The sequence below is a fragment of the Bombus flavifrons genome, chromosome 17 (assembly GCF_040668555.2).
Source record: "Bombus flavifrons isolate JBK064 chromosome 17, iyBomFlav1_principal, whole genome shotgun sequence".
Lineage (NCBI taxonomy): Eukaryota > Metazoa > Arthropoda > Insecta > Hymenoptera > Apidae > Bombus > Bombus flavifrons.
Window position 1 is genome coordinate 3,576,743 of NC_138458.1, and position 16,617 is coordinate 3,593,359.

The 16,617-nt window shown below is 34.1% G+C and overlaps 1 protein-coding gene across 3 annotated transcripts; it reads right to left on the reverse strand.

The window, feature by feature from the left end:
- Window positions 1-2,135: 2,135 nt before the first annotated feature.
- LOC138188691 (phospholipase B1, membrane-associated-like) lies at window positions 2,136-14,981 on the reverse strand. 3 transcript variants are annotated; one of them, XM_069130687.1, is made up of 7 exons: window positions 14,586-14,981; window positions 7,461-7,556; window positions 6,856-7,067; window positions 6,576-6,752; window positions 5,752-6,050; window positions 2,429-2,607; window positions 2,136-2,347 (listed from the first exon to the last, which is right to left on the reverse strand). In XM_069130687.1, exons 1-7 carry the CDS (start codon window positions 14,713-14,715, stop codon window positions 2,202-2,204), a joined length of 1,239 nt encoding a protein of 412 aa, XP_068986788.1. In that variant the 5' UTR covers window positions 14,716-14,981; the 3' UTR covers window positions 2,136-2,201. The 3 variants fall into 3 exon arrangements, with proteins under 3 accessions (XP_068986788.1, XP_068986789.1, XP_068986790.1); XM_069130688.1 differs by having other exon boundaries at window positions 2,233-2,368; XM_069130689.1 differs by lacking the exons at window positions 2,136-2,347; window positions 2,429-2,607 and adding an exon at window positions 5,405-5,585 and having other exon boundaries at window positions 14,586-14,979.
- Window positions 14,982-16,617: the final 1,636 nt, after the last annotated feature.

The window sequence follows — 16,617 nt, forward strand, 5'->3', positions numbered from 1 at the left end:
AGAAAAACAGACAACACATGGGCAAGAAGCAACGAAGAGCAAGCTGAAGAATTTGCCAACCACCTAAGCAACACATTCACACCCCATAATATCAATAACAGCAACCGCTATTGTCATACCGACGAGGATGCAGTAACCACTAGTACCTCAACTGACAAACACTACATCATACCTAAAACAACAGCACAAGAAATTAGAAACATAATCGAGAAAACAAAAAACAATAAAGCACCAGGAATCGACCTAATCAATGGTAAAATCCTAAAAAACCTTCCTCCAAAAGCGGCACGACTAATCACAATAATTTACAATGCAATATTAAGAATCCAATACTACCCTAAACTATGGAAGCTAGTACAGATCATAATATTACCTAAACCAGGCAAAAACCCACACCAAACAGCATCTTACATACCAATATCACTACTTCCCGCGTTTTCCAAAATACTAGAAAAAATAATTTACGCCCGCTTAAAACCAATAATAGAGAAGGAAAAATTAATACCAGATCACCAATTTGGATTCAGAAACAAACACTCTACGATAGAGCAAATGCACAGGCTCATTAACGAAATAATACTAGCATTAGAAAGCAAACAATACTGTACAGCCCTCTTTATGGACATAGAGAAAGCATTTGACAAGATAAACCACGAAAGCCTACTACAAATAATCAGAAAGCAATTCCCGGAGCAAATATACCAATTAATAAAATCTTACTTGAGCAGCAGAACCTTCGTAATAAAAATCAAGGACACATACTCTGAAGTTAAAGACATCAAGGCAGGGGTTCCGCAAGGAAGCGTCCTGGAACCAATACTATACACACTATACACGGCCAACATACCAACAACTACCAATAGCAAAATATTAACATTCGCGGACGACACAGCTGTACTAGTCAGGCACACTAACCCAGAAACAGCAGTCAAATTACTACAAGAACATATCACAAAAATAAAAAAGTGACTGCAAGATAAACAAATAAAAACAAACCCCGATAAATGCAACCATATTACATTCACACTGCGAAAACAGACGCCACCAAACATCCTACTGAACGGCACGCACATACCACAAACAAGGCAATTCAAATACCTGGACTCCACCTAGAAACACAACTCACATGGAAACAGCATACTAAATCAATAATAGACAAAATACAGACAACAAGGAGACAAATGCATTAGCTAACAAGTCGAAAAATCAAATTAAGCATAGAAAATAAATTAAAAATATACAAAACGACCATAAAACCAATCTAGACGTACGGAATACCACTATGGGGGGCATCAGCAATGAGCCATATAAACAAAATAGAGACAGTACAAGCTAAAATTCTTAGAACAATAGTAAACGCCCCATGGTACGTTAGAAACGAGGACATACGTAAGGACCTGGGAATACCAACGGTCAAAAAGGAAATTAGCAGATACGCAGGAAAATACAAAAAAGAATAGGAACACACCCAAACCGGCTAGCTGTGGAAACGATCAACACCTCAAACATGGATAGAAGACTGAAACGGAAACACCCAGTAGACCTCACATAGGACACAACCTAACAAACACGAAGATAGTATCCCGCTGGGGGTAGCCACCCACATGATAATCAAACAGTTAAAAAATTCTACCAAATGTCCAAATTGGACAAATTGTGAATGAGAAGAATTAAAAAAAAAAAAAGAAAGATATGGAGTGCGGAAGAGACCCATAGGCGCAGAACTGTAGCCATACAAAACATTAACGGACAATATGAAAATTTATGCTACTCGAATCTCGAACACAAGATTTACATTATTGTACCTAGAACGTGACTGTATGTAGATTCATCTAATAACTATAAAGCAACATTAGATGTAGCACTATAACGTGTTACGCTTCTTTTAACAAATCTATTTAAAAATGATGTGTTCGTTTTATTTAATACTATTTAAAATTAGAGTAAATAGTCTGGATGGTGCAAAAGCAGTCGCAAAGCTTAGAATCTTGCTGCGACTGTGAAACTATGTCATACAGAAAATATAATCCTAAGGAACTACGTGCAAGAAGGAAGAAATGTAAAAAAGCAACTTTCCTTTTATTCGTTATACAGAAATATACTATATTGATACACACAAATTGCTCGTTCCTTTAATTCAATGACAAGCCTATAATACATCTTCCACTTACAGAAATTGATCAAAATTTCTCTAACCATCCTTAAGTTTCGTTGTTCTGTGAATTTTCATACGTCATCAAGAACGGTCTTTCCGAAGTAGGACACAGAAATTTTTTAAATAGCGAAGTGAGAGTCCTACTCTTGTTACCAACTGGCTCCAACAAATTGTTCCACAGATTATTCGCATCTTGGGAAACACAAAACATTTCTCATTATCAACGTAACACTCATTAAATAATTGTATAGTTTCACTCACTGTTATACTCACATAGTGCATGTAGTTTTTGACTCCAATGAAAGCAATCAGCGTTAAGATATGAGAGATCGGAAAATCCATCCTCGGCAAGAGGTAGTTTTGCATCTTCCAGAGTCGGTAAAATTACTACGGTGAAGTCATTTCTATGAAATTCTGGATAATTAGCGACTTCCTCGTCAATCTCTTGCCACCTGAAAAAATGAAACAGACTAGCATATTCTTCATATGCATCTTAAAATAGATATCAAACAGCACTTGAAATATGTTAGGGAAATAATATCGCATAAATGTGAAATAATAAAAATAAGCTGATTGCGGTGCGAATTGTCGCACCGCGCTGAGACAGAAGTAAAATTCCTTTGCTAGTTACCAAGTCCTCACATTTTTTCAGTATAAACATCTCACATTTTGGCTTCGTAATTACACTTCGTGATCATTTGGATTATCATAGGAACTAAAAGTTCGTAGTTTTTTATAGCATAATTTTTGTTATACGTAGGAGATTATGTGGAATAATCCACTGCCAAAATTAACGATTTCCGATACACGGTATGGTAATGGAAAGGTGCAACACTTTTTCAAGATAATTAGGATAAATGCCGCATTCCTAATCGGGATAGACGCCATATTGATTTAGTAAAGGTTAGAGGTGAATTTAAACTGTTTCGCACTGAAGGAGAATTGTCGATGATTCCTTTACGAAGAAAAAGAAGGATGAAAGCAGGGGTATTTACACCATATCCATACGACACTTTCACGGAATTGGTCCATAGCCTCTTTGCGTCTCGATAATTTCTGCATTCACTCGTCGTTCGAGTAAGGGTCTCGCCGATCTTCGTGATAAGAGAAACGAAATGGTAGAGGTACTGCGTAACACCAAGCTTCTGGTTGATCAGTGAGGGGACCTTGTCGTGTTTATTGCTACGCGTAAACTCGAGTGAGTCCTCCATGTACACTACAGAGAAGGTCGCCAACAGTGTAAGGCGTTTATGTACGGTTACACTCTCTCTCTACGTGGCCTTGGATAGTAGCGCACCCATGATCCTGAAGCCAAGGATGGGACCGTCGGGATGAGTTTCCCGGGTACTTTGTACTTTGAGACTCTCGCTTACGTGAGTCCCATCTGGAACTGCCGAACACGGTTAGCAGGTCGCCGGCCGGCAGTGGCCGTACATCCACACGATAGTACCACCAATGACTAAGGTTGGTACTTCGGCGTGTGAGCAGCGTCCCACCTGCTCCGGAACCGTCCTGGAGAGACGGTAGGGCTTCGAAAACGCCCCGTTCGACCTGAGACAAGTGACAGCCCCTGTCAGACTTAACTAATCCAGGTAGCAAGATACTGGGTGCCTTGTGCGCTGGTTGGGCGTAACCCCAACCTCTATGCATCTAGGGGTGTCCGAGTACTGTATAGCGATGAATTTGCGCTCAGCAAAGCACCCGTCACCAAAGATGATAATACTTGACACCTTTGTCTTTGATATTAATCGATAACAGATTGAAATTCGTAGATCGCTGTCGATAGCATCGATACCGTATCGGTCACATCACTACATATGTGTTATAGAAATACGAACTCGTCGTCTGAATACACACTCATAATATACACACTCATAATATATTTATAAATATACTTATCAGTGTTTTTTCATCCAAAGTCGAGCCCGACATTGCCCGAGTCATCAATAAGATCTTAATGTGAATTGAATTCAAAGATGATCAATCTATATCGTTCTCTAATAACTCTTTTCAATAAAGTTATTCACCAACATATAACAAGAATGAAATACGCTTAAATATAAAATAAAAGTTAAGGTAATTGGGCACAAAAGGGGCTGCACCTCCGATTTCGATGAAATTTAACTATAATTTAACTCATCATTCAAAACAACATTATACTATAAACATTATGCCATTACCCGACTTTAGTTTCGCAGATATTTGCAAAAATCTGATGCTAATACTACATTGAATCTTATCTATACATGCACGTCTATGGCAACGTACGCGTCAGCGTGGTGCTATCGCTTATCCACTGTTTCTATAAACACATCATAGCTGGTGTGAAACGATCTGTATAACGAATGAACTCCTGGAAAAGCGAAAAAGTTTGACAAAATACGGGACGAAGACAATGCTGGTCAATGTCGACGGCTAATAGCCTCACGCGTTCTGCGGTTCCATTATACTGAGCGACAGGTGAGATACTCAGCAACACTGAGTTGGTACTCAGTCAATGGTTTGCCGTCACCGCGTGTTTTGTCAAACTTCTTCGCATTTACATTAAAAACAAAACATGATTTTCTGGCTTTATTGATGCTTTCCTTAGCAAAAATATTTGTTCTATCGCGTGCTAGAGTTAGATTCTCTTGTAGACCTTTAATTTTTGAAATAAGTTGGAAAATCTAAGCAAAAGAAATGACGCGTTCTAAGCGTCCTTCTCGCTTTAATCATTATCTACACGTATTTAAATGTCTGTAATACAATAACGGTACATATCATTTTATTCAAGAGAGTCCACGACATTTCTTGTCCAAAATACATCTCGATAGCTACTAATGTAAAAAAAAACAAAACATTCGCGAAGTTGCGAATTTGAATTTTTCTTACATTTTTTCTCAAAATTGAGTTTCTCAAAAGCTGTGCGTTCTAACAAAAAATGGTTGGCCAATTCGTATTTAGCTCAAAAGTGTGTACATGAATCACTTGTTGAAGGTTGCAAAACTAAATGCGTGTTCAAGAGCGTAATCCGTATTGAATGTAGATCAGTCTTTCAATTAGGCCGTCGTTAAAGTCTGATGGTAGTCAGCCTCCTCACGGTGTGACGACTGGATTGCTCAGTATTACTACTTTTCTAGAATAGGGTTCGGCTTTGTATAGTTTTTGACAACTGCCAATACATGTAAGACTTGTGCGTTCAAAATATTTTTTTACGTTTTCGAGGTAGTTTCGGGTTAGTAAAAAAAAAAAAGAAAAAAACCGGGATAAGTACTAAACAGTTCGCCCGTTATAGAGATTATTTGCAGGTCGCAACGATGTGTTTATAGACACACAACAGTAAATGAGTGGTCACACCATGCTGACGCAAACGTTGCCTTATAAGTCATATTCAACATAGTAGTAGCAGCAGCTTTCTCTAAATATTTCGGAAACTAAGTGAGTTTACTCCCTAGAGGAAAAATGTTGAATTTGACAACATACTTAAGCTTCATTAAAATGGGAATTGTAGTCCCTTTTATGTTTAAATACTAAGATTAAATATAAAGTATGATACAACAAAATTCTTCCTCAAGCACAAAATATTTAAAAAGTTAAATTCGGAAAATTATACAAACCTCTCTATTATTTTATAATATTCCGGTCTGTTATCTCTAAATTGTAAAGCAAACAAACATGGACATCCAAATATGGATGACACATAGCACAGCAATGACTCTCTTCCTTTGTGTGCAGCAATCAGTTCCTTTAAGTGAGGTGGTGGTACAAGAGCAACAAAAGTTCTTGGTAAATTGTCTCTTAATATTCTAAGGGTATGAATTAAATCTATTTTGTGATCATTTAACATAGTCCATGGAGAAGAAGTTGCACACATATCAGAGCAAAAATCATTACTTCCAATCATCAACGAAATCAACTGGAAAACATAAAAATGTAGATACTATTGCGTAAACGATTAAATATTAAATGTAATTATAAATTTTGATTAAAGAAAGAAAAAATTTGTCCTATTTCATACTGGCATCTAATCTTTCTTAATTGAAGTTATAATTTTTAATTATATTTGAAGTGTATTTTTAGTAAATAAAAGGTAATGTAATTAACTCTTAAAAATAGTCCACCAGAAATGCAGTGAAATACTTCTCGAATTATAATGCCAATAATTTCATTATGATATTTATTCCTTATTAATGAACGTATAAAGGCCTTGTCTAATTTTTATTTTAATATTTGAATATAAATGGTAAATGTAACATTGCTAATAATAATAGATTATATTTAGTAACGCAAGAAATAATGTTGCTAATAGTTTAGATTTTATGTTAATTTATAATCTATTAATATAATCTATAATCTATAATCTATTATGCATATGAAAACACCACTTCCCATATAGTAGGTATGTATTGTATATAATTACTTTGTCTACCAATATACGAACCTTCCAATGTTTGTTTATATCTACCCTCGGATCATCTTTTATTTTATTGACCAGATATGTCGCCATGAAAGTCATATCTTTAGACATAGCTCCACCTTCGGCGACGTTTAACTGCGCAGCTGGATCAGTACTTATAGCGTCCCCAAGTGAATAACCTATTAATTTCGGATTGAATTCCTGCATATAGAAAAATCAGACTGTGAATGATTTCAGTATTCGCATTAATGGCGATAACACAAATCATATGCGTAAACAATGCAGATGTAAGAAATGAACAAACTTTAAGAATATTAGGGAGAGTCAGGTACTGTCGCCAAGTTCCTTGACCGCCGATACTGCCTACTATGCTTCTATCTTCAATGTTCACTTCCCATATATTAAACGAAGTAACTGCGGCGCCGATTGTCAAAGAATCGCCCATTGCAGCAATGACATCTATGTCTCCTGGTCTTAAATGGTGTACCGACTCGGGAACTTTCGGAGACCTGCCGGCTAAACAAATTAAAGTAAAGACATTAGAATACATATGAACTTAAAAAAAGCATCAATTTTAATATTCTTAAATTACAGTAGGGTGAGGAGCTTGTAATGTTTCATATCTATCTTAAAAATGAAATTAATAGGATAAGACTTTGAATGAACTCGAAATCACATTGACATTCTTGTAGCCACTACAAATTATGAAGAACAGCGTTCTTCACTGTAGTTTCCTGCCACAGAAATTTACCAATCGTTCCCTAAGACAAATTACAAAAATTACAGAAAATAAAAAAAATCTGTGGTTTAAATTGAGTAATGATTTTAAAGAATGAATATCATAATATAATATTTACGGGTGATTTCATAAAATACTTGATAACAATAACCATAAATTTTGTTAACTACCTGTTACGTTGCAAGGAAAAGAGACGTCTATTGGAACTTCATCTTGAAATTTATTTTTATTCCGTAATTGAGACACACGTTCCTCACTTCTTGTACCTACAAAATAGTCCTTTTAAAATATTTTACAAAAATACTTCATCTGTGATATAACGTTGCACGCGATATGTCAAAATTCCGATCAAATAATGCAAAAGGTATGTCGAAATCTCAACCGCTCGCCTATTAGACAAAAATTCAATCCATGTGAATTAGTGTCAGCGTCAGGGTAACCATTTCTAATATTGTGTAAATTAGAAAGAAAAATGAATAGGTTATTGGTTGGATCAAAGTAGTGAAATAATGCTATCGTGAAATAATTTTCGGCGAATCTATTGATATACGAAATGTTGCACTATGTCTCACCTGTCTGTTCGTCATGTACATACTTGATAGCGACAATGCACTTTCTCACCGTCACAAATACAGATAGCCCGCCGCTATTTAGTCTTACGATAATTTCTGACTGGGCCGAAGACTCTGTAAGAACCTCGGTAGGGTGCTTGAGCTAATATTTGGACAGCCGATGCTAGGCGAATCGAAGTAACTGAGCTATGAGGTATCGATGGCAAGACTGTTTCGAGAGATATGTAAAACAGTTTGACGAAGGATAAGTTGATAGACAGATAAACCGATGGCAAGCGATCCGACATTGCATTGTCAAAGAATAAAGAAAAGAGAGCAGGGATATTGTTTAAAGGATCTGGCCACGGTGTGAGAAAGGCAGTGATGCTTTCTGCTAAGCGGATTGTCAGAAACCGGACGGCACTTAACTCAGAATTTTCTAGTTGCAAAGTACTAATAAAAATTCAAATTTTTCTTTAAACATACAAATAATAATAATATAAATAAGTAGTAATCGAATTCGTGATACGTTTACAAAATCGTATGAAAGAAATATTAAGTCGTGCCTAACATTAGGATATTAATCCAATCCAATCTATAACTCACTGATTTACAGATTTTTATTTATGTTAAAGTATTATTTACGTCCTTTTGCCGAATGTTCGAGAAGAAGGCGTGCGTGGCAACGGTCGCGGACGCCTAACAAACGCGTGGATATGGGGCGACAATTCATAACAATTCATGAAATCAAATTTTAATTATTTCTACATTTATAAAATTTATTCCAATTTATTTTTTCTCGTCCATAATCTATTTTACGCCAAAATTTATTATTATAGTATTTAAAAATAATACATTTATTGCTTTATACACAAACTTAAATTTTTCTATTAAAAAATTATTTGGCTGTTCATCAATTTTTAACTCGTTATTTTTCATTCTCATTTTACATACAAATAAAAATTTATTTATTCTATAAATATTTATTTATTTATTTATATTTTCAACTTTAATATATTTTTTTGAATTTTATAATGTAAGTGATTCAAATTTTAGAAATTTTTCATCATATTCATATTATTTAATAATTATTTTATTATTTATATACTCCGCATTCCCATTATATACAACATTTATATTTAAATGAGAATTTATCTATAATTTAAACTTAAATTTTAGAAATAATTTAATTATTTTATTATTATTATCAAGAATAATTATATTAGGAAACTATTTTATTCTACTTAAATACCTTATCTTAAAATTTAAATTTAATAAAATAAGAACAAATATTGACATTTTTTATATAAAAACTTTTATTTCAATTATAACTCCTTTTTATTCTTTTACATTTATATTATTTAATTTAATTTAATATAAATTTTATACTTAATCTTTAAATTTGCAATTTCATATTTTATTTTAAACTATATTAATTTAAATTTAATTATAAATTAATAGTATTACAAAATTTTTAATTTTCATTAATAAATTTACAATTTATTTCTTTTTCAGACATAATACTTATTTCATTTTAAACTTATTAATTTATTTAATTATATAAATTATATTATTTAATAAAATCTAATTCATAATAATAATAATAAATTTAAATTCAATATATTTTTCTATACAAGGTGGTTGGTAACTGGTGGTACAAGCGGAAAGGGGGTAATTCTACGCGAAAAAGAAGTCGAAAATATAGAATAAAGATTTTTTTCATTTTTTTTTTAATTTTTTTAAAAATCTACAGTGAGATCCGTTATAACGAGAGGTAATAAAGTGCAGGTGTACCGAGCGAAAATTGAAAGTCGATTTTCTCGAAAACATAGTCTCAAACGAAAAATTTTTATTCTATATTTTCGACTTCTTTTTTCGCGTAGAACCTCTCCCTTTCAGCTTGTACCACCAGTTACCAACCACCCTGTATATATAAACTTTAAATTTATTTTTTTATAAAAAAAATATTTAAAAATTTATTTAATTTCCCTAATATTTTCAATATTATGCTCTAAACTATAAGCTATTTCAATTAAATAAATTTATTTAATATTTTATTTATAAATTTATTTTATTTATTTATTTATTTATTTATAAATAATATATATAAATATAACTATAATTAAATCATTATTATTAATATCAATAAATAAATATATATTAACAATAAATAAGAAATTTTATGTCTATAATTTGTTTCTAATAAATAGCAAATAATGAAATCAAATAACATCGAGTCGTAACTGGACAGCGAGATTGACTAGCGAAACCTAGAGCGATACGCGACGCTATCAAAAGAAGACACTTGTTAATAAATATATTGTTGACCTGAACACCGAGTGTTTAATACACTACATCCAATACCACCTCAAGTTATATAAAGATACCGCAATCAATTATATCTCGGGAACGAAGGCCGTGCGGTGGCTACATGACTATAGGAGAAAGTTGACCTTGACAACATATTCCAAATTTATTGAAAGATGTACCGTTCTCAATGTAATGACCGAAGAGCTGTAAACAAACAAACGATACTCCAACAAAAATTGTTACGGAAATAGTGTGCAAATGAAATATTTTTCATAATGTGTGAAAAGAAAAAATAATACAATAAATACCAGAATTTGAAAGTCAACAAGCTAGGTATACAAACATTTTCTGACTCTCTGTATAAGACAGCATAAAGAAAAAATGAAACTTTCTTATTTCTGCTTAGCGACGTATCGAATATATTTGTTCACATGCTATGAGCAAGTCACGTAAAATAAAAAAAAGGAAATCTCAGATGAAAAGAAAAATAAAATATAAAAAAATAGAAAGAGAATTTATTTTTGAGCACTTGCTTTACACTAATTACGATTTGGTTCTGAAGTCCAGCCGTGACTTTCCAAGACTGAAGCTGTTACAATTTTTTTTTTTTTATTTATTAATATTTACAATCAATTCTCGCATTGAGAATTTTCAGTAATTTTTTCTGGCATGGCGCAGTGACATGGCTAATTATTTATAATAAGTTAATACTTATTATAGATAAGTATAATTTATAAGTAAGTGCTATAAATAAGTAAATAGTACTTAATATAAATATCTAATTAATTCTAGTGTCCCAGCTTTCCGCATCTGAAGCACTTCGTCTGCGCGCGTTCAGCAGGTGGCCTATTCTCTACTTGGTTAAATGTAGCAGGTTTCTGAGCTACTGGCGTGTTAGGCGATCTTGATAGTACATTAGATCGTCTTACCTGCATTGATTGGTTGTTGGGGCGATTCCTAGCAGAAGGTAAGCGATTACTTGACCAATTAGGTTGCCGTTCTTCTCGTAAGTAGCGTTCTACATCGGCTGCCTTTTTTTCAGCTTCCGGAAGATTCAAGGATTCACTGCTTAATAGTATTCGGCCTATGTCGCGCCTGAGTCCCTTTAGATACACACGAACAGTCTTCTTCGTGATTTCTTCGGTCATGATCTTGCGTGTTAGTGGTTGTGGGTACTCATTGGTTACTGCGTACAGCAAACGGTTGAGTATTCTTCTAAACCGAATATTAAAACTCTGCACTGATTCTTCGCACTCCTGTCTCAACTCTCGTAATTGTTCCTGATATTCGTCCGAAGTCACTTGAGCTGCTAAATTATTTCTCAGTGCGTTGTACAGATCACTACAACACTCAATGGGAATGTTGCGAATACTTTGGGCCGCTTTTCCTATGATCTTTTCCACTTTTGTTGCTTTTAGCAATATATCTTGCTCCATACAACGACCCTTCATACTTCTCACTTCTTTGATGAAGTCCTCGACTCCTACATCATCGTTTCCGTTGAGCGTTGGGATGTAACGTATTGCATCATTAGCTCGTAGAGTGGGAGGAGCTGGCGGAAAATAGCCTCTCTCTTCCACCTCGGGTTGTTCGATGTCGAAGTGGACAGGTGGGATGTCTGGAGCTGCTAACCCTGACAGTTTGCGTGCCTTTGCCATATTCCCAGTACGATTGATTGCTGTCGATGCATTTTCATTGTCTTCGATGATAATGGAAGCAAAGTCATCGGTCGCAAGGGATCCGAACCCAGTCCGTAGCTCTGCAACGGTTTTCCCAAGATTCTCGATTTTTGCTGCCCTGTGTCTGTTCTCTTCATCACTTTGCATAGACAAACGTAACATATCCACTCGTAAACGGACAATATTCTCATTCTGTTTTTGAATATTGTCCAATATTGCTCGCAACATTGCGTCGGTTGAAGTAGAGGTTTGAGGTTCGTTTGTCTTAGATTTTGCACTGATTTTGCTATCTTCGGACGAAGGCGAGTCTTGGCTACTAAAGCTAGATTTTCTAGCTAGGTTTTGTAAGCTATACAAAAAGTTATGTAACGTGTCTTGTTGAATTCATACATAATGATAAATATGTCTGTATAAAAAAGTTATAAATTGTAAAGAAAAATCCATGAAATATTCACATTAAAGTTGTATTATTGTATTATACCGATTTTGGAAAAAGGAGGTGTTTTAATTGAAGTAAATAATTGCAATATAATATAGCATAATGGATATGAAAATAAGGAATAAAGTTTATGAAGTGTGATGTTGATGAAACCGGTAGGAATTATTCTTTCTTCCGCGGTATATATCGACAATAGGCAAGATTTAATGGAAATGTCATCGTCTCTTAGTCACAGTTTTAAATTAAATGATAATTGTTTGTTAGTTCGATTTCTACTGTTATTTAACGAGCAGAGAAACTAAAATTTCATTCAACCGTTTGTCACAAAATTAGATCCAGCAGAATATTTAATTATTTTATATAGTTTTCACTCCTTTTGATGAAATGTTCAATTTTACTATCATCTAATATTTTTCTACTGTACATCGTATTATTTGCGAACAGATCAATAAATCTTATGAGGTTTAGAAGAATTAACAATATGACGACAGACAAATGAAACCAAACTATGTTCTTATCAGCTGTGTATTACTATAGTAACGTCACTATCGATCAATTGTATTAAACATTATATCGCTCTGACGACTTGACAGGCTGTTGCTAATAAATTTTTGTTTTATAGTTGCATAAATAGTTACTATTATTCGATCGTTCGGTAAAAGGGTAAAAGTTGATAAAAACACTTAAAAAAAGCACGGACCGCTTTTTTTTTAGCATATATCTTAGGCGATTTATTTCTAAGTAAGAAACGTTTTCAATTTTGATGTTATCTCTTGTGATTCTTGAGATACGCAATTTGAAGTATTATAAACGTAATTTTCTTAGAAAAAGAATTCGAATTAAAATATACACGTTAAAGGTAAGATCTGAAAATGATATTATAACTACCATAAGATACAAGTATCAGGATTTTATATATAAAGTTTCGTTCGAATCTGGTAACATCTGTAAAAGTTATGAAACATTCATTGAAATGAATAGGCAGAATGATACATAAACAGTACTGCAACAAAATTTCACATAAACATTCTTACTGACGCACTTGGCAATTGTTTGAGTGACTTTGGAACCGAGATATTTCGACTCTTCTTACTTCACTCATTAAATTATAATAATTTGTCCTTCTCTACTAATTAGTTTCCTTGGTCTGCCTGTAGGATATTTGTTTGTGACTGTTTCTTCGATTTCTCACTTTGTGATAATATAACATATCATAGGTACATATCTATCTCATATTCTAGCGATCTGCTGTTATAATTTTCATCTTTATGTCCTTTTCATATCAATTCCCTCTCGAATATCTATATTTCTGATTATTTGGCACTTATTATCACTACAGAGATTAATATTATTCACAGCGAAGCACAAAACTCACTGCACAATTTAATTCTACATCAACCGAGTCTGCCAACGTTTTCTTGTCACTTTGTATACGAAAGTATTGTTTAACATCGCTTAACATCTAAACGTTCGATTACTTTTGCGACCCTGTTTCTATACATCCTTGCAATGAAAGATTTCATAACTTCTACGAACGTTATCGGATTTGTTCCAAATTTTAGATATACAGATGTATAATCTTGGTACTTGTACCTTATAGTAATAAGACCATTGTTTTCACTTCTTCAAATTTAACGTGCGTATTTTAATTGTCTAGAGTTTTAATAGCATGTGAAAACTTTCATGAGCTACTGTATATTTTCAAGATTATTATTATAAAGTAAATACGTTCGGCGACGAGGGATAGCAACACCTCCCCTTGCAACCCGTCGCTAACCTAACCAAAACCCAATTTCCATCTGAAATCACAATCAGGTTGCTGCCACTTATACTCGTAGAACAAGACTGACCAGTATTTTAAGAACAAATGGAAATGGTATACAGACATTTTTAGATTTCACATTTACCTAACAGCTCCTCACTCTTAGTACACTTCAGGACTGCTGTTTAGTTTCATTACGAATTTCGAAATAAGTACGATTCACAAAATTCCACATCTCAAGAACCAGAAGAGGGTGCCACAGAATTCATAGCGTGTGTCACTTAAAAATTTAATCTCTACAATATTTACATATTAAAAAAAGAATGATCCGTGCTGTACAAATTTTTGTCTACTTTTACCGAAAAAAATTTCCTTAACTTATCATTTTATCGCGAAAATATATATATTCACAACGAAACATTAGTCTATGAAAAATAAGATTCACAATATTTCAATTTTCCTCCAAAAAGCATCTCTCTAACAAAAAAAAAAAAAAAAAAAATGATATTACTGCATAAAGAAAATAAACACGAAATAAACTAAAATAGACGTACCGTAAGATTGCGTTAACCAATTACGATATCCACGATAGATGTGATTAAGAATCGACGTATCCAAGGCAGTTCTTTGCGACATGGTCAGCACGCATAATTCCAATACAAGGCACAGATACAGCTTCTTCATCGTAAGTTTTCTTGCACAATCAAGTGGTCACTTTTAAGTTCCCACGGTGATATTTTATTTTTGTTGATTACAAAGGCAAAAAAATATAAATTCTTGCGATGACTGCTAACTGCTACGCGTATTATCGAGGGCCCTTGATAGCACCGCATCCAGTCTTAACTGTTGTTATTTAGCGGTCGTTAGGAACACTGTTCGCACTCATAAAATATTTGAAACCGCTGTGATACATGATCATAATAAGAGACAAAATATATACTTTGATTCAGATACTCCCCATCTCAATTATCATTTTTTACATATTTATTTGCATTTACGTGGTCAGCAAGGTCAAGATAACTAATGAATACGAATAGGCAACGCTTGCGCAATATGATTAACATATTGTATAATATGTATGTCAGAGAAAGGTTGGAATTTAGAGTTAGGGGCGAGAAACGAATTTTCGTTTGGATACACAGTGTCGTTATGCAATAGAGAAGACATTGACTAGAGCAAATACGGTTATTATAGGATTGGACAAGTAACCGTAGTAATTAGATACTCGAGAAACTAATGACAATGATCCTAGGTTCAATAACGAATCCGCGGGCAACGGGATGATGGATGAACATGCTCACAAAAACTAAGTCGGACTCTTTGTTAAAACGTGGAATATCCACCGAGCGTACAAACGCTAAGTAACTCGCTAATACGACCTCACGAGAGAATGACTTTCCGTCGCGATGATGCTGCAGAGAAAAACTATGATGGGGTGTGTCTAAGGACACGAGATCCTTGGATTCGTCGAGGATAGCCTTCGTTCAGAAGGTGAGGGAAATTGGCGTTGCTGCTAATTGGTCAATCTCTATATCGGTGGTTAGAAAAAGATGCTAGCCGCCCTCGAGGGAAAGTTGCTAGTGGGAGACGCCGTTCGTTGAAAAATAGGTCTCTCCTATCTTCCCGTAGCTGGGACAAAGATTGTCTGTCTGAAGGAGTTTAGCCAACTAAATCTTAAGATTTATAACGGGCCCTCAGGCTAGCCGAACATGTACTGCGAAGACACATCGACATCTGGCAATCATCTTACTCAAAGAATAGGGTCTGCGTGTGGCGAGCCACGGGACAGAAACCGTTGGAATGTTTACTGTCGCGTGCCGTCACAAATATTTCTTTTAAGGAGAGCTATAGAATTACTCCATACCTTTGTTAGATAAAGCGTCCATTCCGTGACCGCGGCTACGTTCGGCAACTGGTTGTCACCTCGAGCCCAAGCTCATTATCACAAATCTCGAACAAATACAATCGGATCGAATGACGACAATTGTTTAATTACGCCTATAATAGAATCTAGATTATGGTGTTAAGGAATTTTCCCGAAGTTCCAAAGGGAAGGCTCCGATGTCCTTTCATCTCCGACATGTATATACTACTATTATTTCTAATTGTACTTTAAGCATACTATAGAAATTGTATAACAAAAAAATATCCGAAAAAAAAATTTTTTCCCAAGAAAAATATTACCGACTTTCAAATGCATTAAAAATTGAAAAATAACTTTTATTGTATTTATACAAATTAAGTGCGCAAAAAATATGAAATAATTTCTATTTTTATGCCGACTTCAGAAGCATCTCAATTTGACATGTATTTTTCCTTTTTCCTTATGTATATTCGCCGATTTCTTTGAAATGACTTGACTAGACGGAACTTTATTCATCGTATAGGGAATGTTCTCCCTTTGGTCCTGTTAGAAAATTTTTTTGCATTTGTGTTTTGTAAATTATTTTTCTTTGCAAAAATTCAATTTTTACGTATCTTTGTCGGTTACTAAAGATTAAATTAAGCTATCGGAATAAAATCTTATGCATCTTCTGGAACTACTATTCTTATCGCAACGTTCATTGTTAACTATCATAATTGTAA

Excerpts from the sequence above, each read along its gene's own strand:
- LOC138188691 (XM_069130687.1), bottom strand. The coding sequence starts at position 14,715 with ATGAAGAAGCTGTATCTGTGCCTTGTATTGGAATTATGCGTGCTGACC. Across the intron at positions 2,608-5,751 it reads TATTATAAAATAATAGAGAG|GTGGCAAGAGATTGACGAGG; the intron begins GTTTGTATAATT and ends TCATTTTTTCAG. Across the intron at positions 2,348-2,428 it reads TCAAAAACTACATGCACTAT|ATGCGAATAATCTGTGGAAC; the intron begins GTGAGTATAACA and ends GTGTTTCCCAAG.